A 23,818-nucleotide genomic window follows, 5' to 3' on the forward strand; every position below is an offset into this window, starting at 1 on the left:
TTTTCTGTTTAATCCAGGATGTTTTCCGAAGTCGCATATGTACTGAGGGGGAAACGGTTCATTCTCTTTCCCAACCAGGTTAGCTGAAGACCACTGCCAACATATAGTGTACTATTTCCAATTATGAAGTTTGGTCGCATTATACCTATGCTTCATTTGGATCATGCAAATATCCGTGGCAAAACAAAGGATTCGACCTCAGGGCCATTTTCACTGTAAACCTCATGATTAAGAAGGTACTCCGTACTCCTCTCTTCCCTTTATAAAACCATCAATCAAACACATTCCCAGTACTTTAACAATGTTGTATCAACATATTCAAGTTAGTTGCCTATTTCCCAGAAAAGGTGATTAATCAGATCGTAAACTTATTCCATTCATCCTAATGACCAGGGGCGGTGCCAGCTATCTGGCATGGTTTGGCTGCTGCAACACCTACAATTTTCTGTAAAAATACCTAGTACAATGCTTCCAAATTTACAAATTTAAAACCGCTTAGGTTCAGTTCCTGTTTGGATTTGTTGGTGGATTTGATGAATTTTTACGTAGGGTCAGTGATCTCATGACTGTAGGACTCTACACCGACTAGTCAGCTTGATAAACTGGTCGGAGACTTGCAAGTTGTTGCTTTACTCCACAGACGAGCAAAAACATAAATATACTATCCGGACCGCTATGTCACTATTGCCAAAATACTAGAAAGCCGAAACCCTCGTGAAGTTTTGATCATTCATGGAGGCGGCAAGGCACGCAGTAGAAGACATTGAACTGATAGCGGCTACCGTTGGTGATCAGTCTGGGCCAGACAGTGAGGACTCTAGGATCCAAGGACAACTAGGCTAGTGTGTCACACTGATAATTATATATGGGTTCCACCTTTATAGACTCCGCCATATCTACAATTTATTTCTGCCTTCTGAATTGCTAATCACCCCTACTGTTATGTGGTATTTGAATGATGCCACATTGGTCCGTATGCGAAACAATTAACTGAGAACAGCTTGCAAATTTAATAAATTAACATGTTCACCAAGTGAAAGCAAATTAATTCTGATCACATCATAGTTTTAAAGACCAAATAGTTTGGGAAGTTCTATGAATTCTCTTCCGAGGCTAAACAAACATTCAATTCAAGTAGTCCATCCACTCCCGGCAAAATAACTTGTTCATGTTGTCCTTCTTGCGAACAAGTCAATCCTTGATCTTGTCGTTCTTGCGAATAAGGCAATCCTTGTACCTCGCAGGCAGATGACCAATATTACCTTCAGAACCAAGCAAGTCCACAAGCATGTTCATCCTAGCATGCATGACACCGTCACCCTGCGTTTGTTAAAAAATTAGTTATAGGTAGCAAATCAACATGCTAACCCACTTGTTCTGCAAGCATCTTCATTGTTGGAAATTCCTTACCGGGTTCATGTCCCTTTCAGTTTAGTTCCCATCCAATTCCTTCCAAAGTGAGTAGCATATATGCCCGTGTCTTCCCTGAAAATCATGTCAAATTCAGAATGTCAGTAACTATGCTTATGAATAGACATGATTACATAAAGTAAGCATTATTCACACAACAAATAATTACTTTCTGCATATCCCTGTTGCCAGGCCCCTTGGGAAGCATGTATTCCACGACCTCATGTCTGGCTCCCATCCAGAGAAGAATGACTTTATGCATATCTCTATAGCCTTGTGAAGCTCGTCTGCAACCTTCCTGTGCCTGAGCTGAATTACCTTATCAGACTCGTCACCATTGTTCATTGTTGGGTCGAGGACAAAAATCTTCGCCCTTGGAAAGTCCCATATGTATGTAGACCATTTGAAGTCGAACTTAACTGGCAACACAACAAGTTAATTGGAAAAAAGGCACTGGAGTTTATTAAAGAAACATTATTTATCAAATCTTTTAAATCACTTTTGTCTTTTTAAAAGGTCACCTCGGTGCACTTGTGAACCTCGTAAGTGATATGCGGCCCCACGAACATGTCCTTAATGTACCTCAGCTTTGAAATGTTGTCTCCTCTGCTAACATGGTTCTGCATGTTTCGAATTTATGAGTAACACTTAGCTGAAGCATGGAATTTTTTGTATTGATCAATGATTTCAACTGAAGTTCCTCACCACAAAATCTGGCTCCAGCCAATGTCGCCAACATCCTTCCCCTTTTGCAGCAGCAAAGACCACATCCATCTGTTGGTACCTTCTCATCACCAATGCCATCAGCACACTATCCACCTCACCACCATCGCGTAGCATCTCACAGAGCCGCTCCCCACTGATGTCCATGTATTTTGGGTTGGTGCTGATAATCCACATGCTGCACAGTTGAAATAGAACATATTGCGGTCAACAAACTAGGCTTTACCAATGGTAAGGATGAAAAACAAACTCGAACTATGGTTTTTTCCTGCTGAGAGCTTACTCTTTTAGCTTGTTCGCGTTCTCCCTATAGAATAGCTTGTATATCTGCACTACATTCGCTGGAGCTCTAGTAGGAGGGTCATAACCCATTACAAAGGGAGACCTTGCATATTTCCCAGGCCTCACCACCCTCTTTGGCTGAGGCTGTGTGCTAAATGATCCCTGTGACATAGTGACGTTGAGGTTGATAGCCGCCTCCTCTATCTCCTCCCTGATGTCAAGCTCGACAGCAGACATCTGGCGGTTGAGGCTAACTGGAGAAGTCCTTAAAGATGTACCTGCAAATACTTGGTTTGGTGCTGGAGTGGCAACAATCTGCATTCCTGAATCTGCATGGCAAACACGGCAAGGTTAGCACGCAGGTCATGACCTAACTGTATTAGCTGTATCTATTAACATTTAACCCCAGCTGGTAAAAGAATCACGGTTACCTTCAGGAGTTTGCATCTTGGTTGCTGCAGAACCAGGCGTGCTGTTTGCGGAAGCAACCGACACGTCTGAAACAAGTTAGTAAATGAATTAGCTTCCCCGATTCATTATTTTTCCAGTCACAAAGGATGATCCATCATACTGATTTTAAACCATACCGTTGGACGTTGAAACGGCTGTAAAAGCATTCATCAAGTCCATCTTCCTAAGACCTGACATTACAACTTTGAACTTCCCATGCATCTCTGGAGGATCTATTGATAAACATCCACCTAAGTCCTCATCCTGTCCTGAAGGAACTATTGACAATTGATTATTTTCAACACCATCCTTTTGGTTCTCTGCAGCTTCATCAGTTCCTGTTGCTATTTTTGGAGAGCATATAACTTCATTTCTTGCCGCCCCACACACCACTGACATCTCCAAGTTGTTCCCTGTAGTATTGTCCAACAGCCATGTCACATTGCCAACAATCCCACTGTGCAACCTACTGTATTCATCTGCTGCTTCAATCAGATCATCTATTGCTTTGTTTGCTTCTTCTTGAGCACCTTCAGATTCTTTAGAGCTCTCTATCCTTGACCTCTTTGGTGTGGGCCTCCTTGATGTAACAACCTTCTTTCTTTTCACACCTACTTTGCTCTTTGCCAATGGTTCCACGTTAGCGGAAGCTCCCTCTGCCGACTCTATGCTTAGTGCATTCTCTGCATCCCTTTGAACCCCTTGAACATCTGAGAAATTACACAACAAACGGGTTAGACAGTTGACAATTTTTATTCTAAGAACAAACATAATTCTATTTCTTGCGAATTACAATACCTGCTTGGGTTGAATAATTGGGCCTTTGCTTTCGTGCCCTCATTGCATCAGTTATCTGGTTGATGTCTGCAATTATCTTCTCAGTTTCTGAGAGTATTAACCCGTTAGTATCATTGACAATCTCATCCCATCCTTCTGCGTGTCTCTTGTTTAATCTTGCTCCCTTCCTTGATGCCTCATTTACAGCTGTCTTGCACTTGTTGGAGTACTGCTCGACCTTGTTGATAATAATACCTGCAAACTGAATTTTATCAAAGTTTTCCCGATAAATGATGTCAGTTTATGTTCCAGATATTACTTACTCATCAATATATTTGACCTATATCAAAACTTACATCTGTGAACACTTTATCACCCCCAATTCCCTCTGTGCTGCACCCAATCCCGTATCCATCAGTTGTTTTCTGAGCTGTTGTTGCCATGGTATTACGGCTGTAGCATACTGTCCCCGGATGCCTTGGCTGTAAATATTTATCCAGAAAGGTTTCATCATTGCAAAGCAATAGGCAAAGGTGACTTATCTATATAAACATACCAGACAGAGTAAAAGCAAATGGGAACCATGCTAGTACGAATATGACATAAGCATCAAGTCATCTCATAGTTAGATATGCTAGCAACGCGGCCATTTGTAATAGCTCAATCAATAGGTATACCACACATGTCCTACTAACTGAAAAACAATATCCTTTCCATCACAAGATTATTTTACTATACTTGTTTTGTATCTTAACTTACCAGTAGGTGTCCATACACTACAATCTCTGCATTTTTCCCTGTTGTCGTGTCTTCATCAATAACATCAGAGATAGTCTTCTGTGAGTATTCCTTGCACCTAGGGAACACATCGTGGGGCAGGTTCTTATCTTCTCATTCGAGGTTGTCAAGATAGAAAACATGTGACATGAAACAAATTTGTGATTAATTGTTTCGTCACAAGTTGAATCCGAAGCAATGACATTCGCTCAAACCTGCAAGAAGAACGTGCATCCAGTGAGATTTGACTTCAGTTTCCCACCTAGCAGTTCAAACTTCACCCTACCAGCAGAAGAAAGGAGCTCTTCTCTAATGTACCATCCCCAATTGAACATTTGAATCATATCAGGTATGTGCAAGACATTCCAATAATCTGTCATGAAATAGTTGTGCTTCAGCGAAGGTGCCAGGAGGAAAGTCATCGCGCAAATTGCGAAGGCAACCTTGAACTTGTCTGCTTCAGCCTTTGTCATAGCTCTGCCATAATGAATCTTCACTATGTTAACTATGGGTGTGATATTTTTTTCTCCATTGCCGATTCCTAAGATCTCACATACAGTACCTGCCACGTGCGGCGGTGCATTCTTGTTAACAGGAGATCCTACTGATGGCACCCCCAGTACCTTGCCGACGTCTCCGTCGTCGAAAGGTAAGTCTCTCCTAGCATCAATTATGATAGCAGATGCCTTCTCGTCAACTTTGCTCATAAGCCACATGGATTGTTGCCTGTTTGCCTTTATTATTGCTGGTAATTCCAATAGTCCTTCGAACCCCATCTCACGTACCAGAGCCTTTTTTTCTTCAGAAAGCCCATCAATCAAGGCCTTCATCTTTTTTATGCTGCTCCTTGAATTTATTGGGTTTTGTGATGCCTTCTTCTTGCCCTTTCTAGCGCCATCTGACTCTAACTCTTCTGGTGTACCGATGTGTTGTGTAGGATACACATCGAACCCTTCTGATGATTCCTCATCGGATTGCTTGTAATCAGATGAGGACGAACCAGACACCATTTTATGCGATGTATTTAGAAACAAAGTCAGGCGACATATATAATATATATCACGATTAAAAAAAGATGGTCATCATTGTTGTATGAACCTAGAAATAATTATCAGTTTGTCAATCTCTACAGACATCATAATATTTCCCCCAATTGTACACTCACAACAATACAGTCAACATAGTAAGAATGATTTTCTAATCTAAACCATTACCAATCCTTCTAAGTTATCCTTACAGCCGACGGAACTCTAAAAAATCTTTAATCCCACTGTGTATAAATACTGAATATACAAGCCATACTATAGAATGCAGATCGACACAAAATTAAGTCCACGGATATTTTATTCTGTTAACATGTCCTCTCTTGTTAAGTAGTCATTCTCATGTTTTTCACATTTCTTCCAGACAAAATAGCTTTTTTTATGTTAAGTTCCAGCTAAGAATTCATTTGTGTGCAGATATAAAAAATGGACACTAAAGCTCCCTATTTTTAGATCATTTTCCAAAAGCTTACTACTGATATGTTGACCCCCACCATGCATATTTTCTTTATATATGTATCGTTTTACTGTTTGCTGATGCAAACCATTAACACTTATGAATTGTAACACTTTGCTACTGCTATTATTATCACAGAATCTAATGGGAGTTCTCTTCAACGTCAGGTATATAACATCCATGACATGCATCAGGTATCTCAGGTTAGAGTTAAAAAAACTCCATGCCGTGCATCAGGTATTCACAACTTCCATAAAGATGTATCAGGTATCTCTAATCTTACCCTAAATATCCCATCCCAAACAATTGCAAACAATCAAGAACAAGAAAAACTACTTGCGTTTGGAAATGCCACATAAACCAAACTACTAAAATGATAAATATGTTGTTAAAGATCCAATCATCAGGGAGGAAATCAACAAACACTGCCCAACTCGAACAACAAACATGTGGTACCTTTTTTCCAGTACAACCAGTGAGGAGCTCCTAGTTCTTCATCCTTGGGGAGAAGGAGCTCCTAGTTCTTCATCTTTTTGGGGAAGGAGCTCCTAGTCCTTCATCCTTGTTTTGAAGGAGCTCCTAGTTCTTCATCCAGGGTGGGAAGGAGGTCCTAGTTCTTCAGCCTTGGGGAGAATGAGAGAGGAGCACCAAATGCGAATGAATGTATGACAATGGACTCTACCCTCTCACAGCTCTTCCCTTCAACAAGTGTTAGGTTCTAGGTGTCTAGACAAGTGTTTGGAATCTTTTTGTACATGACACACAGCTACCCGCCCTTGGCTTCCAAAAAGCCCTTGAAATCTGAGCCACAGTAGATTCAGTTACAAATGACTATTTCACCCTCCTGCAGAAAGCACGCTACATTTTATTAATAGTTTATGAAGCAACTGTACTCAATCTGCTGAGCTCAAAACACTGGGTTATTATCTTTTTTTCCAATTGTATTAATTATCTAATCCACTAAATGCCATATGAAACGTGGATCCATTAAGGTTCATATTTTGGTATAGTTGTACAGTATTAAACCACCTTGTTTCTAACGGTCAAATACAGCCAGAATGAAATGTACAGTTGTTTGGTGTTCAGATAGAACATCCAAACAAGACTGTATACTACAACGGTTGGCACACACAAACGAAAGGTTCTGTGTTGATGGCATTCAGGTATATTAATTGTTGAATATTAAGTGCATATGTAAAAGGCATACTCCTTGGTTCACTGCCAGCTTCCCCGAACTTCTTTGATCTTATTAGGTTCTTCGGCACATGAATATTAAGTTCATTGGTACAAAAAAATCGCACCTTCATGAAATGTGTTCCTTTTTCGTCATCCATATATCCCTAGGGCGTGGCTACACTTGTGCAAAATGAAAACATGGATGATGGGTACAAAAATAACTTAGTGGGTGACCAGGAAACGTAGAATGCAGGGAATACAAATTCTTGATAGTTCAACACCATCCACTTAACTAAAAGCCCGGCATTTAAATCTACTGCTTACTTGACACTACTAGCATTGAAGCACTTCTTAAGAAGACGGATGATGCCGGTCCTAAGACTCACACTAATGATAAGGTTGCAAATATAACTAAAGGAAGGTACTTTCCTGGTTTGCTAACCCATTTGTTCCCACTTAATCCGAACTAACTATTCATTTCCCAACCCAAGCAGCCCCGATTGCGATCATGGCTACCACTGGCGCAGTGGACGCGAGTGCAAGTTGTAGCACCTTGTTCATCGTCCTGAGGTTCCTGATCTCCCTATTCCTATCAGCCATTTCCTCGATGAACTCGTCTCGGTCTTCTGTCACCCCCCGCAGCTTCACTCGTTCAGCTTGGATTCTCTTCTGCACGTGTTCATCCAGTACATCCTCCCACACGTAGACCTCACACGCTCTCCTCTGAACCTGTACATAAAAATCAAGAAACAAGAGCAAAAGAATCTTTAGCCAGTGCAGGTACTGAACGGAATCTGCTACATTTTGTCTTATCTATATATTCTTACCCCATAGTTCACGCAGCTGAAGTAGAACTTGTCCTGCCTCGCCACCGCAGATCCAGCTTTCCTGGCGCATGGCATGCCGCATGCACATCGAAGTATCAGGTTTCCAGTCGACATGTTCTTGCAGAAGAAGTGCTTTGTTCTTGCAGAAGAAGTGTTGTGCTGATTCATGTTCCATTCCACTCGTATGTATAGACCTTGAATTTATTGTATGTAGCTGTCTACAACCAACCATAGTACGCATGCTTTCGGCGCTACTGAAGGGGGCAGTGTCCGGGTCCTGCCCATACGGCGCGCCGGTCGAACAGTAAAGTTGTGAGGTCAAATCGACCTTATCTCTACTGCATCGTTGTTTGAGAGGAGTGCATGGTCGACTGGTCATTTTGACTCACCCGTGAGCTGTGCAACACTCTGGATAGTAGGGCATGGGCGACATGGCGTTGTACCACTCCTCTCTAATTGATGCATGTTTTATATTATTTTAATACGCCCACTTTCCCTCCTCATCTACTCCACGGCATACACTCCCTCTTCACATGAATTGGTTAATCAACAATTCTCCATGGGGAGAGCCTTAAACTCGTCATTGGTATCTCAGAGTCAGTTTGCCCCATTTTCATATCAACACTGAAAAAAAACTATTTTCCTTAACCGTGTATCCCACTGAGAAACAAGTCAAAAAACTGCATTATCATTCAGATAACGCCTCCCTTGGATCCCTCCTGGCCAACTCCCACCTACATGTCAAATCAACTTAAACTGCTGCCCTGCTTGAACTCTCTATACGCTAGTACCTCAAAGCTGTATATAACTCAACCATCCCTACCTCGTTCTCCTACACACCGACGTCATGGATCACAATGCCGACGAGACGGATGCTCTATTCACCGGTGAAGCCATGATGGTTTCCCCCGCACGCTCAACTGCCACTACCGTCATCCCCATGAGTATTGCCACCGGCCTTTGCTTTCAAACTGGCATTGCAGAAATCATTGATATTTTGTTAAACCATATTAAATGTACATGCTCATCCATCCACTCTCAGGCCTATGACAATTAAGCAGTTGTATGATGGATTCCTGGAGGACATAGAGCGTTACCCTATCGTAGTTGACGGAGACACCGTGTCATCAGTGAGTCTATATATAAAATCATTTAGATTTTCAAAACCATCCACTAGCTGTTCTTAATATATGTCTTCATTTGATAGGTGATCCTGATAGGAACTGTTTCACACTCTACTGTTCGAATGAATCACTGGTCCTTCGATCTACAGGATGCCACAGGGTTAATCAACATATCTTTCTAGTACTAATTTCATCGTCAGTAAACTCCTTGTATCCAAAGAACTTCAGAAACAATGCATTTAACCTTTTGCTCCATTTTTTTGTTCTTCTGTCAGGCCGGAAACAACTTCCGACTTTAAACTTGCTTGGTCAACAAGGTCTGATTTATGTATTAAGATAAAAATAATAATTTGCAGTCCTAGTTTTTCAACTAGTTGGTCAACAAGCCCACTGTTTCAATCGTTACATCTTATTTGCAGCAATGGCGACTATGTTCAACTATTTGGCAAACCTGCCATGAATGACAGATTCCTTCAGATTAAAGCTTTCAAGATCAGGTTATTTTAAACCGCATCTTTTTTCTGTGTCATAAATTTTTCACATATAACATTCTTTTTTACACATAGCCATACATTTTAAAAATATTGCAGGTTAATCGAAAACTACAATGACACCACGCACCACTACTTGTATACCATACACACCACATTAGACATTCGTAAGAGAAACACCCACAAGGTAATTCTTTGTGTTTTTTTGTAAAATGTACCTAAATGATACATACATTCTTTCTCACATACATTACCTCTCATAGGCAAGAATGGAACCTGACTCCACAGCATCAACTGTTTTCCCAAAGGGGCCGTCAATTACCCCGTCGGAGGTGCCCTTAGATTCGTCAACAAAGGACAAGATATTTGCCATCCTGCGAGACCCAGCTTACCGGTAAGTACTGTATGGCTGGTACATAAAGTTCTTTGATTATTACGAAAGCTAAATGCAATATCCTGAACTAAGTTCCTTTGACCATTAAACATGTATATCCACAAATCTCACAAATAACATATAGGTCCCCGTGCCATGCATGACCAACAGTTAAAACATAAAGTTCCATGATCCATCCAAAGGATAACTCCATTTTTTTTCTCACATTTGCCCTAACACAGAGATATTCAGCATGGCGTTAGCTTGAAGTTAATCCGTAGTGCATTGGACATCAGCCAGGACGAGATAATGTAAGACATCACATCATTAAATTCATTTAGCCTATTTCCTTATTCAACTTATAGTTGACACATTTTCCGATTACAACTTGGCATAATTAACCAGGCAAGTCATTACGGAGCAAATCTACATTGGGATGATATACACAACTATTGATGACAACCACTTCAAGTCCTCCATCTGAATTGGTCGAGTATCCCTGTGTTAATTATTAGAGCTAAATAATGTACTTGAGTGTCAGACATTTATGGTTAAGCCATTCTGTGGATTTTCAGTTAGACCTATCATGATTGTAATATTTATTTCATCACTTTAGCAATTCTCTCAGTTATTTTATTATGTGGTTTCCCTTTCCCAATTCTCTCGGTTATTTTATTATATGTGGTGTCCCACATCAACACTTTATTATCTGGTGTGCCATATCAACACCTTTTTCCTGGCGCACCTGCTGGATAGGTGCCAGTGTGCCACCCTTACACCCCATACCACCCTTCTTCCCCAAACTAACATCTGTCGTTCTCTATCCACCATGGACATTGACCAGATAGATTTTTCATCTCGCTTAGATAACAATATTTTGAGTGAGATTTTCATCAGGCTAGGATGCACTAGATCCCTTGTTCGTAGTTCTGTAGTGAGTCCTAGATGGTTTGAGATCTGTACCTCCCAGCAGTTCATCATGGAGTATGCTCGCCGCAATGCTCCAGCCGTCCTCGGATTCATTGCTGAATTCGAGCGCCTCTTTGAGCTGCACGTACGTCTTGTGGATGTCGTTGCTTCCCCTCCTGATCCAGGACAAGCTGCTCTGCTTGATAGGGTGGACGTGGCAACCTTTGCCATGGAGAACATCCTTGCATCTGAAGCAGGTGAGTTGCTCGTCTTGGTCAGAGGTCTCGACGGCGGGTTCTTCTCTGTCTGTCCAAATCCTCCATTTTCTCGGTCATTCTTAGCCCCTAGAATGCCTAGAGTCCCCCTGTTCCAACATCAGCACACCCCTAATTTATATGGTCAATTTGGTGTCATTCTCATTGACAGCAGGCCTAATTTTTCGTTCTTCGTTAAGCAAGCAGCAGGCCCTTTCGTCCGTTCTTATTCTGGTTTGAGTTTCAGTTTAGTTGCTGACCTATATGTCCACATTTGCATCCTAAAAAACAACAAATGGTAACGCTTTGTTTCCCCACCGCTTCGAACTCCTCCTGGTAATGATGGACCATTGTTCCATTGGGATCCATACTGTCTCCTAGTTGGTTCCAATCTATACATGATGTATGTGGTGGGATTTGTGGTTTGCTTCAACATAGATACTTTTGTCTTCTCCACTGTCCAGTTCCCTGTAAGTGTCACTTCCTGCTTTGATTACCACATCTCTAGGAGCAGTTCAGGTATCATATCATTTGTTCATAGTGACAATCTATCACTTCGCACATGGAGATTATCATCACGAGAGCATGAAGAAACAGCATGGTTTCGTATGTCAGAGATAAACCTTGCATCATCTTTTGGAAGCCGCTGTCAGCATCCCATGTGGCATCAATTATTCCTTGGAGTTGATTTAGACGATGGCATTCATTCTATGCAAATCAGGTCATCTAGCATATATTCGTCCTTTGTCTTCCTGAAATTCAGCTTTCATCATGCAAATTTCATTTTGGAGAACTCAAGCGGCAACGTACATGAGGTGCAGTACCTTGATGAAGATGGCGCTCTAAGGTCTATTGTTTCTCTTACAGAGCATTGGCCACCAGTGGTTAATATGCCTAATCATGATGCACCATAGAGATAAACATGGCAATGGGCGTGACACCTGTGTATCTTCCTATTCAAATTTATCTTTCAGTACTGTCCAATGTAATATCTTATTATGTTCCTAGTTTGTAATCTCCGAATACTATTCGACTCAGTAATCCCTATGGATTTTTAGTCTTTGCTTTCCTATACATAATCCATTTAGCAAGAAGAATCATTTTCAAGCTCATTTTGTTGCACCACATATTTAAATGTACTGAGCATTTGTTCCGAACTTTGAATAGGAAAAAACTGACTATTATGTTGATCCACTTATGATATTTATTTCTGTTGAAATATTTTCGGTGTGAAGATATAACGATATAGAACAGAAAGACTTGTGGAGTATGCTAGTCCAATGTTTTTTTTGGAGCTTGACATAATATATCAATTGCTGAAGTCCCGAACTACTTTTTGAATTTATTTCTGATTCCTCTAAACATTTAAACACTAAATTTTAAGGGCCTAGCAATGCGGTACAATTATCCCACATAAACCGCTCAAGCCAATTCAGCGATATATAAATTAAGTGTGCCACGCGTTTTATCAAAGCACTTGGATTCTTTGTGAATGATTGTGAAGTTCATTAGTTTCGACCTCTCAGGGGCGGAACACGCATGAATAAGTTTTTCTATCCTAAGCGATGAAGTGTGGTACACTTTTTAACAAAGTACTCAGATAGTTATGGATGATCTTAAAGTCCTTTCCATCCGTCCTATGAAGTGCGCAACATGCATGAATAACTTTTTGTATTCTAAGCGTTTAGAATATTTCCTAAGACATTTTGAAACCTATACCTCAAGTGTGCCACACTCCATTAGTTGCATATCATTCCTCACACTCCAGGGCAATTTTCCTAGAGTTATTGAATCGATTTTAATGATGTTAGGGTGATTCCCAATCGAGGTCTGAATTTTGGGCCTTTCATTAATAAAAATGCGATAGGTCCTTCGCGCAGTGTACCTTATGTCCACACACCGTTTTATATGTTTTTAGAAAATTAATGATGTTTTTTTAAGGGCATCCGCACCCAATAGTCATGAAGGGCTCGTTTCATATACATTAATCGCGCCTCGTAGTTTAGCAAAGTACTGACATTGTTATTGAGCCCTGTAAAGTTCTTTCAGGTCGACTTCTCAAGTGAGAAACCTGCATTAACAACTTTTCCAGCAGAAAGGTTGAAATAAAGTCGACAAGCCCTTCGTGTCGAATTAATTAATTGCACCACATGCCTTTTAACAAAGTGCACAATTTGCTACGGATGATCTATCAAGTGTTGGGAAACGTTGCATGTAAAACAAAAAAAATTCTACTCACAGGCAAGATCTATCCATGGAGAGTTGGTGAGCATTTTCACAGCCTTGAAGACCGCTAAGTAAAAGCGTTTATCAACGCGGTTCATGTAGTCATACATTATCACGATCCTTCCCTATAAATTTCCAAACACACGACACCTCTGTGTGCTACAAACGTTCATCTCAATGACGTCCTCTCCTTCACTGGGAAATTAGTAGATTCGTCCCGCAGCAATACAGAAACTAGACGGGTAATATACTAGATGGCACGGGATTCCTTGGTTAATATTGATGTGTCTTATGTGCTATTCTTGCCCCTATATTTATAAGTTCAGCCCTGGTGGTGCCGGGGCTTGGAGTAAAAGCCTCATCAAAGTGGCTTTTACACGAAAGGCAGGATTCATTCTCTTACTGCGGGACCAGACGCCATGGTTCCCGTTGTTTGGACCCAGACGCCACGGACCGAGGGGATTGACCACTTGACCCAAAGAAAGTGTTCTCGTGCCCAAACACTTAGGGAGACATCTTAAACACCTTTGATATCAAACACTATTATCAGCTATATTAATCTTTACCTCCTGAATATTCCGTAGTTCCTCATCATGACCGTGATGTCATCCAGAACTCCAAACAAAATTTGTTCACCAACATAGATAACTCATATAAGACTATATCTTGAACAAATGTTAATCGTGCGGCCCCATACGGGTTTGAACGCTACGTAGACATTACCGATATGCTTATCAGTTCAATAACAAGTAGCCGAACATGGATGACAACATACATAATTTCCTTTGTCCATTTCTATCTTAATTGCTCGAGATTCGATCGTCGGTATCTTCATACCTAGTTCAAACTCGTCACCGGCAAGTCTCTTTACTCGTTTTATAATACATCATCTCGTAATTAACCCGTTAGTCACTTTGCTTGCAAGCTCCTTCTTCTGGTGTATTATGGAGATGGCACAGCGATACCTCTTCTTCACACGGAGTGAAAAAATCCAGACTCGACAAATGCAAACCCAACAGACACATTCGGAGATACATGTAGAGCATCTTAATAGTCACCGAGTTAGGCTGTGACGTTTGTTAGCACACAAGGTATTCCTCCGGTATCCAGGAGTTGCATGATCTCATGGTCAAAGAAACATGTATATGACATTAAGAATGAAGTAGCAATAAACTAAACGATCTAATGCTATGCTAACGGGTGAGTCTTCATCATCAGATCATCCTCCTTATCATATGAATGACCTGACCTCGTTATCAAATGACAACTCATGTCTATTGTTAGTAAAACATCAACCATCTTTTATCAACTAGCTAGTCAGTTAGAAGCTCACTATGTACACGGGATTTGGTTATGTATCCAAACATGTGTTCAAGATTTCGGTCAATACGATTCTAGCATGAATAAAAAACCTTTCATCATGATTAAGGAAATATAATAATAACAATTTTATTACCGCCTCTAGGGAATATTTCCAGCTGTCTCCCACTTTCAAATCTAATTAATATAATAATAAGGAATATAATAAGGAAATATTAATGCCCGTAGTTCACATCAACATATGACCAATACCCAAAAGAGTTTACTAGAGTAAAAAATCTAATTCACATCGCCCACCTAAATATTTCTAAGGTGTGATCATGTTTTGCTTGTGAAAGATGGTTTTAGTCAACGGGTCTGAAACATCTAGTCCCGTTTGTACTTTGCAAGAATCTATGTTTACAATGCTCTGGATAAGGCTACTTTAGCTAATTGCCCCTACATTTATTACGTTTCCATACTGAGACCCAAAGCGATATTTATTGGTGACAAAGCTGTCATCGACTTAACCCTTTAAGACGAACTATTTATCACCTCCATAGGAGAGAAACATCTCTTTTTTTCTTTTAGCATAATTTGTTGAGCGATCTCCAGTTATCCACCCCTGGAGCACTCTTGTATCCCCTTGCCAGACACGTGGCAAGGCACACTTTTGGTCTGGTACACAGCATGTCATGTTTTATACTCTCTCTGTCCGGTAATACTTGTCGGAGAAATGCATAAAAATGAATGTATCTAGAACTAAAATACATCTAGATACATCCATTCCTCCTACCAGTGTTTCCAGACGGAGGGAGTAGAACCTATGGATGTGGCAGAGGGAATCACTTTCACTATCTCTCTATTTTTATGTTGTGGTTGGTCTTTGAGTCTTACTCAATTTCGTAACTTAGAACTCAGGCAAGAACTACCAAGGTCTCAAGCAGCGTTTATTTTGAGCTCGTTCAAAATCATGTCAATATATGTGCTCTGTGAAAGAATTATCAGGCGTCTTGATATATCCCAATACATAAGTAGATCTACTGAGGTCTTTCATTCAAAAAGGTCCTTTAGAACAACTCTTTATGCTTTGCAGAAAATTATAATTCAGTCCTGATAAACAAGTATGTCATCCACATATACTTTAGGAATTGCTGTAGTGATACCACCCAATTTTAACATAGGTACAGACTTCACCATAAGTATGTAATAGAACAATATGCTTTATGTATAGAACAATATGCTTTGATCACCTCATCAAAGCGTATATTATATCTCAGTGATTCTTCCACAAGACCAACAATGGATCGCTGAACTTGCAGAATTACGGTGAATCATATATTTTACACGTGTTCACTTGTACCCTTCGACGATGGTATACTACTTGTGCGCTTACATATGTGTGAGCGGAGCTACAGATTGATCGAGTATGAGTCCAAGATGAAGAGAACAACTCCACAATCCAAGAGGTATGCTTGGAAGCGAAGAATGAATTGTCAAGAAGAAGGCGAGGTTCAAGCAGCACCGATGGTAGTCCGCAAGAAGCCACGGTACAAGCCCATGCACACGGCCGAATTCGTCAGTGCGCTTGATACCACGACCACACATGCTTAGGTTACTCGGTTCACAAGGGCTGCCTCTATGGAGCTGTTTGGATTTTCCCATGTAATCCCAATTCTCCACTCCTTAACCGTTAGTCCCGTGGATGTATAAATACTCCTCCCCATTCAGCAATAGCCAATAATAGATCTAAACATTTGAGCTTAGATCATGTATCTCCCTTTGTGGGATTCATCTTGAGAAAGAGAAGACTCCATTGGAGTACAAGACCTCCACTTGTAGAGAAGCATTGCCCAATTGAATCATCAAGACCTCAGCTCCTATGGGATTTGGGAAGAACTCTACCTTGTATCTTTCCATTTGATTGTTCACGTATCTTGTGGATCTTGTGTGTTTGTTAGTCTAGTGGATGTTTGATTGAACTTGTTATTGAGTGTTTCTCTTGTGTTTTCATCTCTTGTTCTTGATGGAAATATGCCCTAGAGGGAATAATAAAGTTGATATTATTGTAATTCCTTAATCATCATAAGGGATTAATATTAATTCCAGGATTGTATTGACCAGAAATTTGAATATATGTGTGAATACATAAACAAATACTGTGTCCCTAGCGAGCCTCTACAAGGTTATCTTGTTTCAAACATAAATGATGATGTTTTTTGTTAAGTCCTTTCTGAAACATAAATATTCAAGTGTCGTCCTAACCGACGTTGAGAAGTTCTTAGTGGCTTACACATTAATGTTGGGTTTCGTAGTAATTTCAAAAAATTTCCTACGCACACGCAAGATCATGGTGATGCATAGCAACGAGAGGGGAGAGTGTTGTCTACGTACCCACGCAGACCGATTGCGGAAGCGTTGATACAACGTAGAGGAAGTAGTCGTACGTCTTCCTGATCCGACCGATCCAAGCACCGTTACTCCGGCACCTCCAAGTTCTTAGCACACGTACAGCTCGATGACGATCCCCGGTCTCTGATCCAGCAAAGCGTCGGGGAGGAGTTCCATCAGCACGATGGCGTGGTGACGATCTTGATGTTCTACCGTCGCAGGGCTTCGCCTAAGCACCGCTACAATATGATCGAGGTGGAATATAGTGGCAGGGGGCACCGCACACGGCTAAGGAACGATCTCAATGATCAACTTGTGTGTTCTAGGGTGCCCCCCTGCCTCCGTATATAAAGGAGCCAAGGGGGAGGGGGCGGCCGGCCATGGAGGGCGCGCCAAGGGAGTCCTACTCCCTCTGGGAGTAGGATTCCCCCCCCCCCCAATCCTAGTTGGAATAGGATTCCTCGAAGGGGGAAAGAGAGAGAGAGGGGGCCGGCCACCTCTCCTAGTCCTAATAGGACTAGGGGAGGGGGGAGGCGCGCGGCCCACCTTGGGCTGCCCCTTTCTCCTTTCCACTAAAGCCCACTAAGGCCCATATAGTTCCCGGGGGGTTCCGGTAACCTCCCGGTACTCCGGTAAAATCCCGATTTCACCCGGAACACTTCCGATATCCAAACATAGGCTTCCAATATATCAATCTTTATGTCTCGACCATTTCGAGACTCCTCGTCATGTCCGTGATCACATCCGGGACTCCGAACTATCTTCGGTACATCAAAATGCATAAACTCATAATAACTTTCATCGTAACGTTAAGCGTGCGGACCCTACGGTTCGAGAATAATGCAGACATGACTGAGACACATCTCCGGTCAATAACCAATAGCGGGACCTAGATGCCCACATTGGTTCCTACATATTCTACGAAGATCTTTATCGGTCAGACCGCATAACAACATACGTTGTTCCCTTTGTCACCGGTATGTTACTTGCCCGAGATTCGATCGTCGGTATCCAATACCTAGTTCAATCTCGTTACCGGCAAGTCTCTTTACTCGTTCCGTAATACATCATCTCGCAACTAACTCATTGGCTGCAATGCTTGCAAGGCTTATGTGATGTGCATTACCGAGAGGGCCCAGAGATACCTCTCCGACAATCGGAGTGACAAATCCTAATCTCGAAATACGCCAACCCAACATCTACCTTTGGAGACACCTGTAGAGCTCCTTTATAATCACCCAGTTACGTTGTGATGTTTGGTAGCACACAAAGTGTTCCTCCGGTAAACGGGAGTTGCATAATCTCATAGTCATAGGAACATGTATAAGTCATGAAGAAAGCAATAGCAACATACTAAACGATCGGGTGCTAAGCTAATGGAATGGGTCATGTCAATCAGATCATTCAACTAACGATGTGATCCCGTTAATCAAATAACAACTCTTTTGTTCATTGTTAGGAAACATAACCATCTTTGATTAACGAGCTAGTCAAGTAGAGGCATACTAGTGACACTCTGTTTGTCTATATATTCACACATGTATTATGTTTCCGGTTAATACAATTCTAGCATGAATAATAAACATTTATCATGATATAAGGAAATAAATAATAACTTTATTATTGCCTCTAGGGCATATTTCCTTCAATTAATTGCGCATCCCTCTTCCTAGAAAGTACTACATAATGGTATGAATGGCGGTACAATTCTTTACGGTTGGCATCACAAGTGCGCAACGTTCATTGAGAACGTTTCAATCCGAAGTGACAAAGAGGTGAATAAGCACTTCGTGTCATATTATTAAGTGCACCACATGCCTTGACGGAGTACTAATGAACTTGTGTACGCTCGAGAAATTTGTCTATGTATAACATATGAAGTGCAGAGCATGCATGAATAACCTCTCCTACCCTAAGTGGAAATTTCATTTGCTAAACCCTTTATAAAGTGCGGGATATGAATAAATACTGTGCGTCATATAATTAAGTGCACCACATGCATTAGCAAAGTACTCAAGAAGTCGCGTACGTTCGTGAAAAGGTCTATATGTTTGACATATAAAGTGCGGAAGGTAGATGTATAAAGTATCTCTCTCAGGCGACGGAGCTCACATGACCTCGAAGTACTCAAGAAGCTTTGTACGCTCGCAAAAATTTCTATATGTTTGACATATAAAGTGCAGAAGGTAGATGGATAAAGTGTCTCTATCAGGCGATGGAGTTCACATGACCTCAAATGCGCCACACACATTTGTAAAAGCTTCATGGAATATTATGGAAAACGGTGTTTTCATTTCTGGTCGACCTCTAAGTGTGGAAGAATTCAAAGATATTTTTCTATTAATTAAGCCCTATGTGTGCTCCAAGTTAAGTGCGCCATTCTTTCTGGTAAAGTATTGAGATTCATATAAATGACGTTTCAGACATAAATGGCGACGCTCTTTGGTTAGTCCTTCCTGGTCGACCTATAAGTGTGAAATTATGCATGAATAAGATTTTCATTAAGCCCCACATGTCATCTAACTTAAGTGCGACATTCCTTCTATTAAAATACTAAGATTCATATGGACACTGTTAAATTCCTTTCTGTTTGGCAACTCGGGTGTGGAACGTGCGTGAATGATGTTTCAAACATAAATGATGAGGTTCTTTGCTAAGACCTTTTTGAAACCTAAAGATTCTAGTGTCGTCCTAACCGTAGTTGAGAAATTCTTAGTGACTTATACATTAAGTGCGCCTCCCTCTTCATGAAAAGTACTAAAAATGGTAGGTCGGGCGGTAAAGTTCTTTCCGGTTGGCATCTCAAGTGCAGAACGTTCATTGACAACGTTTCAATCCAAAATGACAAAAAATTGATTCAGCACTTCATGTCATGTGATTAAGTGCACCGCATGCCTTAGCGGAGTACTCAAGAAAATGTGTATGCTCGAAAAAGTTCTCCATGTATGACATATGAAGTGCGCAGCATGCATGAATAACTTCTCCTACCCTAAGTGGAAAATTCATTCGCTAAGCCCTTTATAAAGTGTTGAACGTGAATAAGCAGTGCGTGTCATATAATTAAGTGCACCACATGCATCAGCGAAGTACTCAATAAGTTGTGTACGCTCGAGATAGTTCTATATGTTTGACATATAAAGTGCGGGAGGCAGATGGATAAAGTGTATCTCTCAGGCGATTGATTTCACACGCATAAGTATAAGTTCCTTATAATATTATGTAATACGGTATTTTCATTTATGGTGGAACTCTAAGTGCGGAAGAATGCATAGATAACTTTTCCACTAAGCATTACGTGTGTTCCACATTAAGTGCGCCTTTCCTTCTAGTAAAGTACCGAGATTCATATACATGTTGTTAAAGTTCTTTCTGTTCAGAAAATCAATTGCGAAACATGCGTGAATGACGTTTCAAACATAGATGATGAGGTCCTTTGATACCTCATTTCTGGTCGACCTCTAAGTGCGACATATGCATGAATAAGTTTTACATTAAGCCCTACTTGTCGTCTAACTTATGAATGCCATTCCTTCCAGTAAAGTCATAAGATTCGTATGAACGTTGCTAAAGTTCTTTCTGTTCGGCAACTCGGGTGCGAACGTGCGTGAATTATGTTTCAAACATAAATGATGATGTTCTTTGCTAAGTCTTTTTTTGAAACCTAAAAGTTCAAGTGTTGTCCTAACCAAAGTTGAGAAGTTATTAGCGGTCTATACATTAAGTGTGCCTCCCTCTTCATGGAAAACACTAAAACATGGTATGAATGGCGGTAAAGTTCTTTCCGGTTGACATCAAAAGTGCACAACATTTATTGACAACGTTTCAATCCGATCTAACAAAGAGGTGAATAAGCACTTCGTGTCATATAATTAAGTGCACCACAAGCCTTGGCGGAGTAGTTAAGAACTTGTGTACGCTCGAAAAAGTTCTCTGTGTATAACATATGAAGTGCAGAGCGTGCATGAATAACTTCTCCTACCCTAAGTGGAAAATTCATTTCCTAAGCCCTTTATAAAGTACGGAGTGTGAATAAGCGATGTGTGTCATATAATTAAGTGCACCACATGCATTAGCGAAGTACTCAAGAAGTCGCGTACGTTCGTGAAAATTTCTATATGTTTGACATATAAAGTGCGGAAGGTAGATGTATAAAGTGTCTCTTTCAGGCGATGGAGTTCACATGACTTCGAAGTACTCAAGAAGTTTCGTACGGTCATGAAAATTTCTATATTTTTGACATATAAAGTGCGGAAGGTAGATGTATAAAGTGTCTCTCTCAGGTGATGGAGTTCACATGACGTCAAATGCGCCACACGCAGTTGTAAAAGTTCCTTGGAATATTATGGAATACGGTGTTTTCATTTCTGGTCGACCTCTAAGTGCGGAAGAATGCACATATAACTTTTTAATTAACTAAGCCCAACGTGTGCTCCAAATTAAGTGCGCCATTCTTTCTGGTAAAGTACTGAGATTCATATGAATGACGTTTCAATCATAAATGGTGAGGTTCTTTGGATAGTCCTTCTTGGTCGACGTATAAGTGCGAAATTATGTACGAGTAGGTTTTACATTAAGCCCTACATGTCGTCTAATTTAAGTGCGACATTCCTTTTATTAAAGTACTAAGATTCATATGGACATTGTTAAATTCCTTTCTGTTTGGCAACTCGGGTGTGGAACGTGCGTGAATGATGTTTCAAACATAAATGATGATGTTCTTTGCTAAGTCTTTTTTGAACCAAAAGATTGTAGTGTCGTCCTAACCGTAGTTGAGAAGTTCTTAGCGACTTAAACATTAAGTGCGCCTCCCCTCTTTGAAAGTTATTAAAACCATCGTAGGAAGGGCAGTAAAGTTCTTTCTGATTGGCATCTCAAGTGCAGAACGTTCATTGACAATGTTTCAATCCTGAATGACAAAAAATTGATTCAACACTTTATGTCATATAATTAAGTGCACCACATGCCTTAGCGTAGTACTCAAGAAAATGTGTACGCTCGAAAAACTTCTCTATGTATGACATATGAAGTGGGCAACGTGCATGAATAACTTCTCCTACCATAAATGGAAAATTCATTCACTAAGCCCTTTATAAAGTACGGAACATGAGTAAGCAGTGCGTGTCATACAAATAAGTGCACCACATGCATCAGCGAAGTACTCAATAAGTTGTGTACGCTCGAGAAAGTTCTATATGTTTGACATATAAAGTGCGAAAGACAGATGGATAAAGTGTATCTCTCAGGCCATGGATTTCACATGACCTCAAATGCGCCATATGCATTAGTGAAGGTTCCTTGTAATATTATGAATTACGGTATTTTCATTTCGGATGCGAACGTGCGTGAATTATGTTTCAAACATAAATGATGAGGTTCTTTGCTAAGTCTTTTTTTGAAACCTAAAAGTTCAAGTGTCGTCCTAACCAAAGTTGATAAGTTATTAGCGGTCTATATATTAAGTGTGCCTCCTTCTTCTTGGAAAGTACTAAAACATGGTATGAATGGCGGTAAAGTTCTTTTCGGTTGGCATCAAAAGTGCACAACGTTTATTGACAACGTTTCAATCCGAACTAACAAAGAGGTGAATAAGCACTTCGTGTCATATAATTAAGTGCACCACATGCCTTGGCGGAGTAGTCAAGAACTTGTGTACGCTCGAAAAAGTTCTCCGTGTATAACATATGAAATGCAGAGCGTGCATGAATAACTTCTCCTACCCTAAGTGGAAAATTCATTTGCTAAGCCCTTTATAAATTGCGAAAAGTGAATAAGCGATGTGTGTCATATAATTAAGTGCACCACATGCATTAGCGAAGTACTCAAGAAGTCGCGTACGTTCGTGAAAATTTCTATATGTTTGGCATATAAAGTGTGGAAGGTAGATGTATAAAGTGTCTCTTTCAGGCGATGGAGTTCACATGACCTCGAAGTACTCAAGAAGTTTCGTACGCTCGCGAAAATTTCTATATTTTTGACATATAAAGTGCGGAAGGTAGATGTATAAAGTGTCTCTCTCAGGCAATGGAGTTCACATGACCTCAAATGCGCCACACGCATTTGTAAAAGTTCCTTGGAATATTATGGTGCACCAGATGCATTAGCAAAGTACGCAAGAAGTTATGTACGCTCGGGATAGTTCTATAGGTTTGACATATAAAGTGTGGAATCTAGATGGATAAAGTTTCTCTATCAGGCGATGGATTTGCATGACGTCAAATGCGCAACACGCAATTGTAAAAGTTCCTTGGAATATTATGGAATACGGTATTTTCAGTTCTGGTCGACCTCTAAGTGCGGAAGAATGCACAGACAACTTATTAAGCCCTACGTGTGCTCCAAATTAAGTGTGCCATTCTTTATAGTATGAGATTCATATGGATGTTGTTAAAGTTATTTCTGTTTTGCAACTCGAGTGCAACATAAATGATGAGGTTTTTTGGTAAGTCCTCCCTGGTCGACCTCTAAGTGCGAAGTCATGCACTAATAAGTTTACATTAAGCACTACGTGTCGTCTAACTTAAGTGCGTCATTCCTCCTAGTAAAGTACTAAGATTCATATGGACGTTGTTAAAGTTTTGTATGTTCGGCAACTCGGGCGCGGAACGTCCGTGAATGATGTTTCAAACATAAATGTTGAGGTTCTTTTTTAAGTCCTTTTTGAAACCTAAAAATTCTATTGTCGTCCCAACCGACGTTGAGAAGTTCTTAGTGAATTATACATTAGGTGCGCCTCCCTCTTCATGAACAGTACTACAAAAAATGGTATGAAGGGCAGTAAAGTTCTTTCGGGTTGGCATCTCAAGTGCACAACGTTCATTGACAACGTTTC

At 40.6% G+C, this 23,818-nt stretch overlaps 1 protein-coding gene and 1 pseudogene across 1 annotated transcript; one reads left to right on the forward strand and one right to left on the reverse strand.

Annotated features, from left to right (window-relative positions):
- Positions 1-1,415: 1,415 nt before the first annotated feature.
- Positions 1,416-4,085, reverse strand: LOC147986706 (uncharacterized; annotated as a pseudogene).
- A 5,417-nt stretch (positions 4,086-9,502) lies between these two features.
- On the forward strand, positions 9,503-10,394 carry LOC147986707 (replication protein A 32 kDa subunit B-like). Its single transcript, XM_087544899.1, has 5 exons — positions 9,503-9,543; positions 9,637-9,724; positions 9,801-9,931; positions 10,153-10,221; positions 10,316-10,394. Exons 1-5 carry the CDS (start codon positions 9,503-9,505, stop codon positions 10,392-10,394), a joined length of 408 nt encoding a protein of 135 aa, XP_087401025.1.
- Positions 10,395-23,818: the final 13,424 nt, after the last annotated feature.

This window comes from Triticum urartu, chromosome 2A, assembly GCF_056163025.1.
Source record: "Triticum urartu cultivar PI428250 chromosome 2A, HENAU_Tu73, whole genome shotgun sequence".
NCBI lineage: Eukaryota > Viridiplantae > Streptophyta > Magnoliopsida > Poales > Poaceae > Triticum > Triticum urartu.

What these genes read in the sequence shown, in the direction of transcription:
- LOC147986707 (XM_087544899.1), top strand. Translation starts at nt 9,503, where the DNA reads ATGAATGACAGATTCCTTCAGATTAAAGCTTTCAAGATCAG. An exon ending in ATTAAAGCTTTCAAGATCAG is followed by an intron (nt 9,544 to 9,636) that starts GTTATTTTAAAC and finishes AAAATATTGCAG; the next exon opens with GTTAATCGAAAACTACAATG. An exon ending in CTGCGAGACCCAGCTTACCG is followed by an intron (nt 9,932 to 10,152) that starts GTAAGTACTGTA and finishes GCCCTAACACAG; the next exon opens with AGATATTCAGCATGGCGTTA.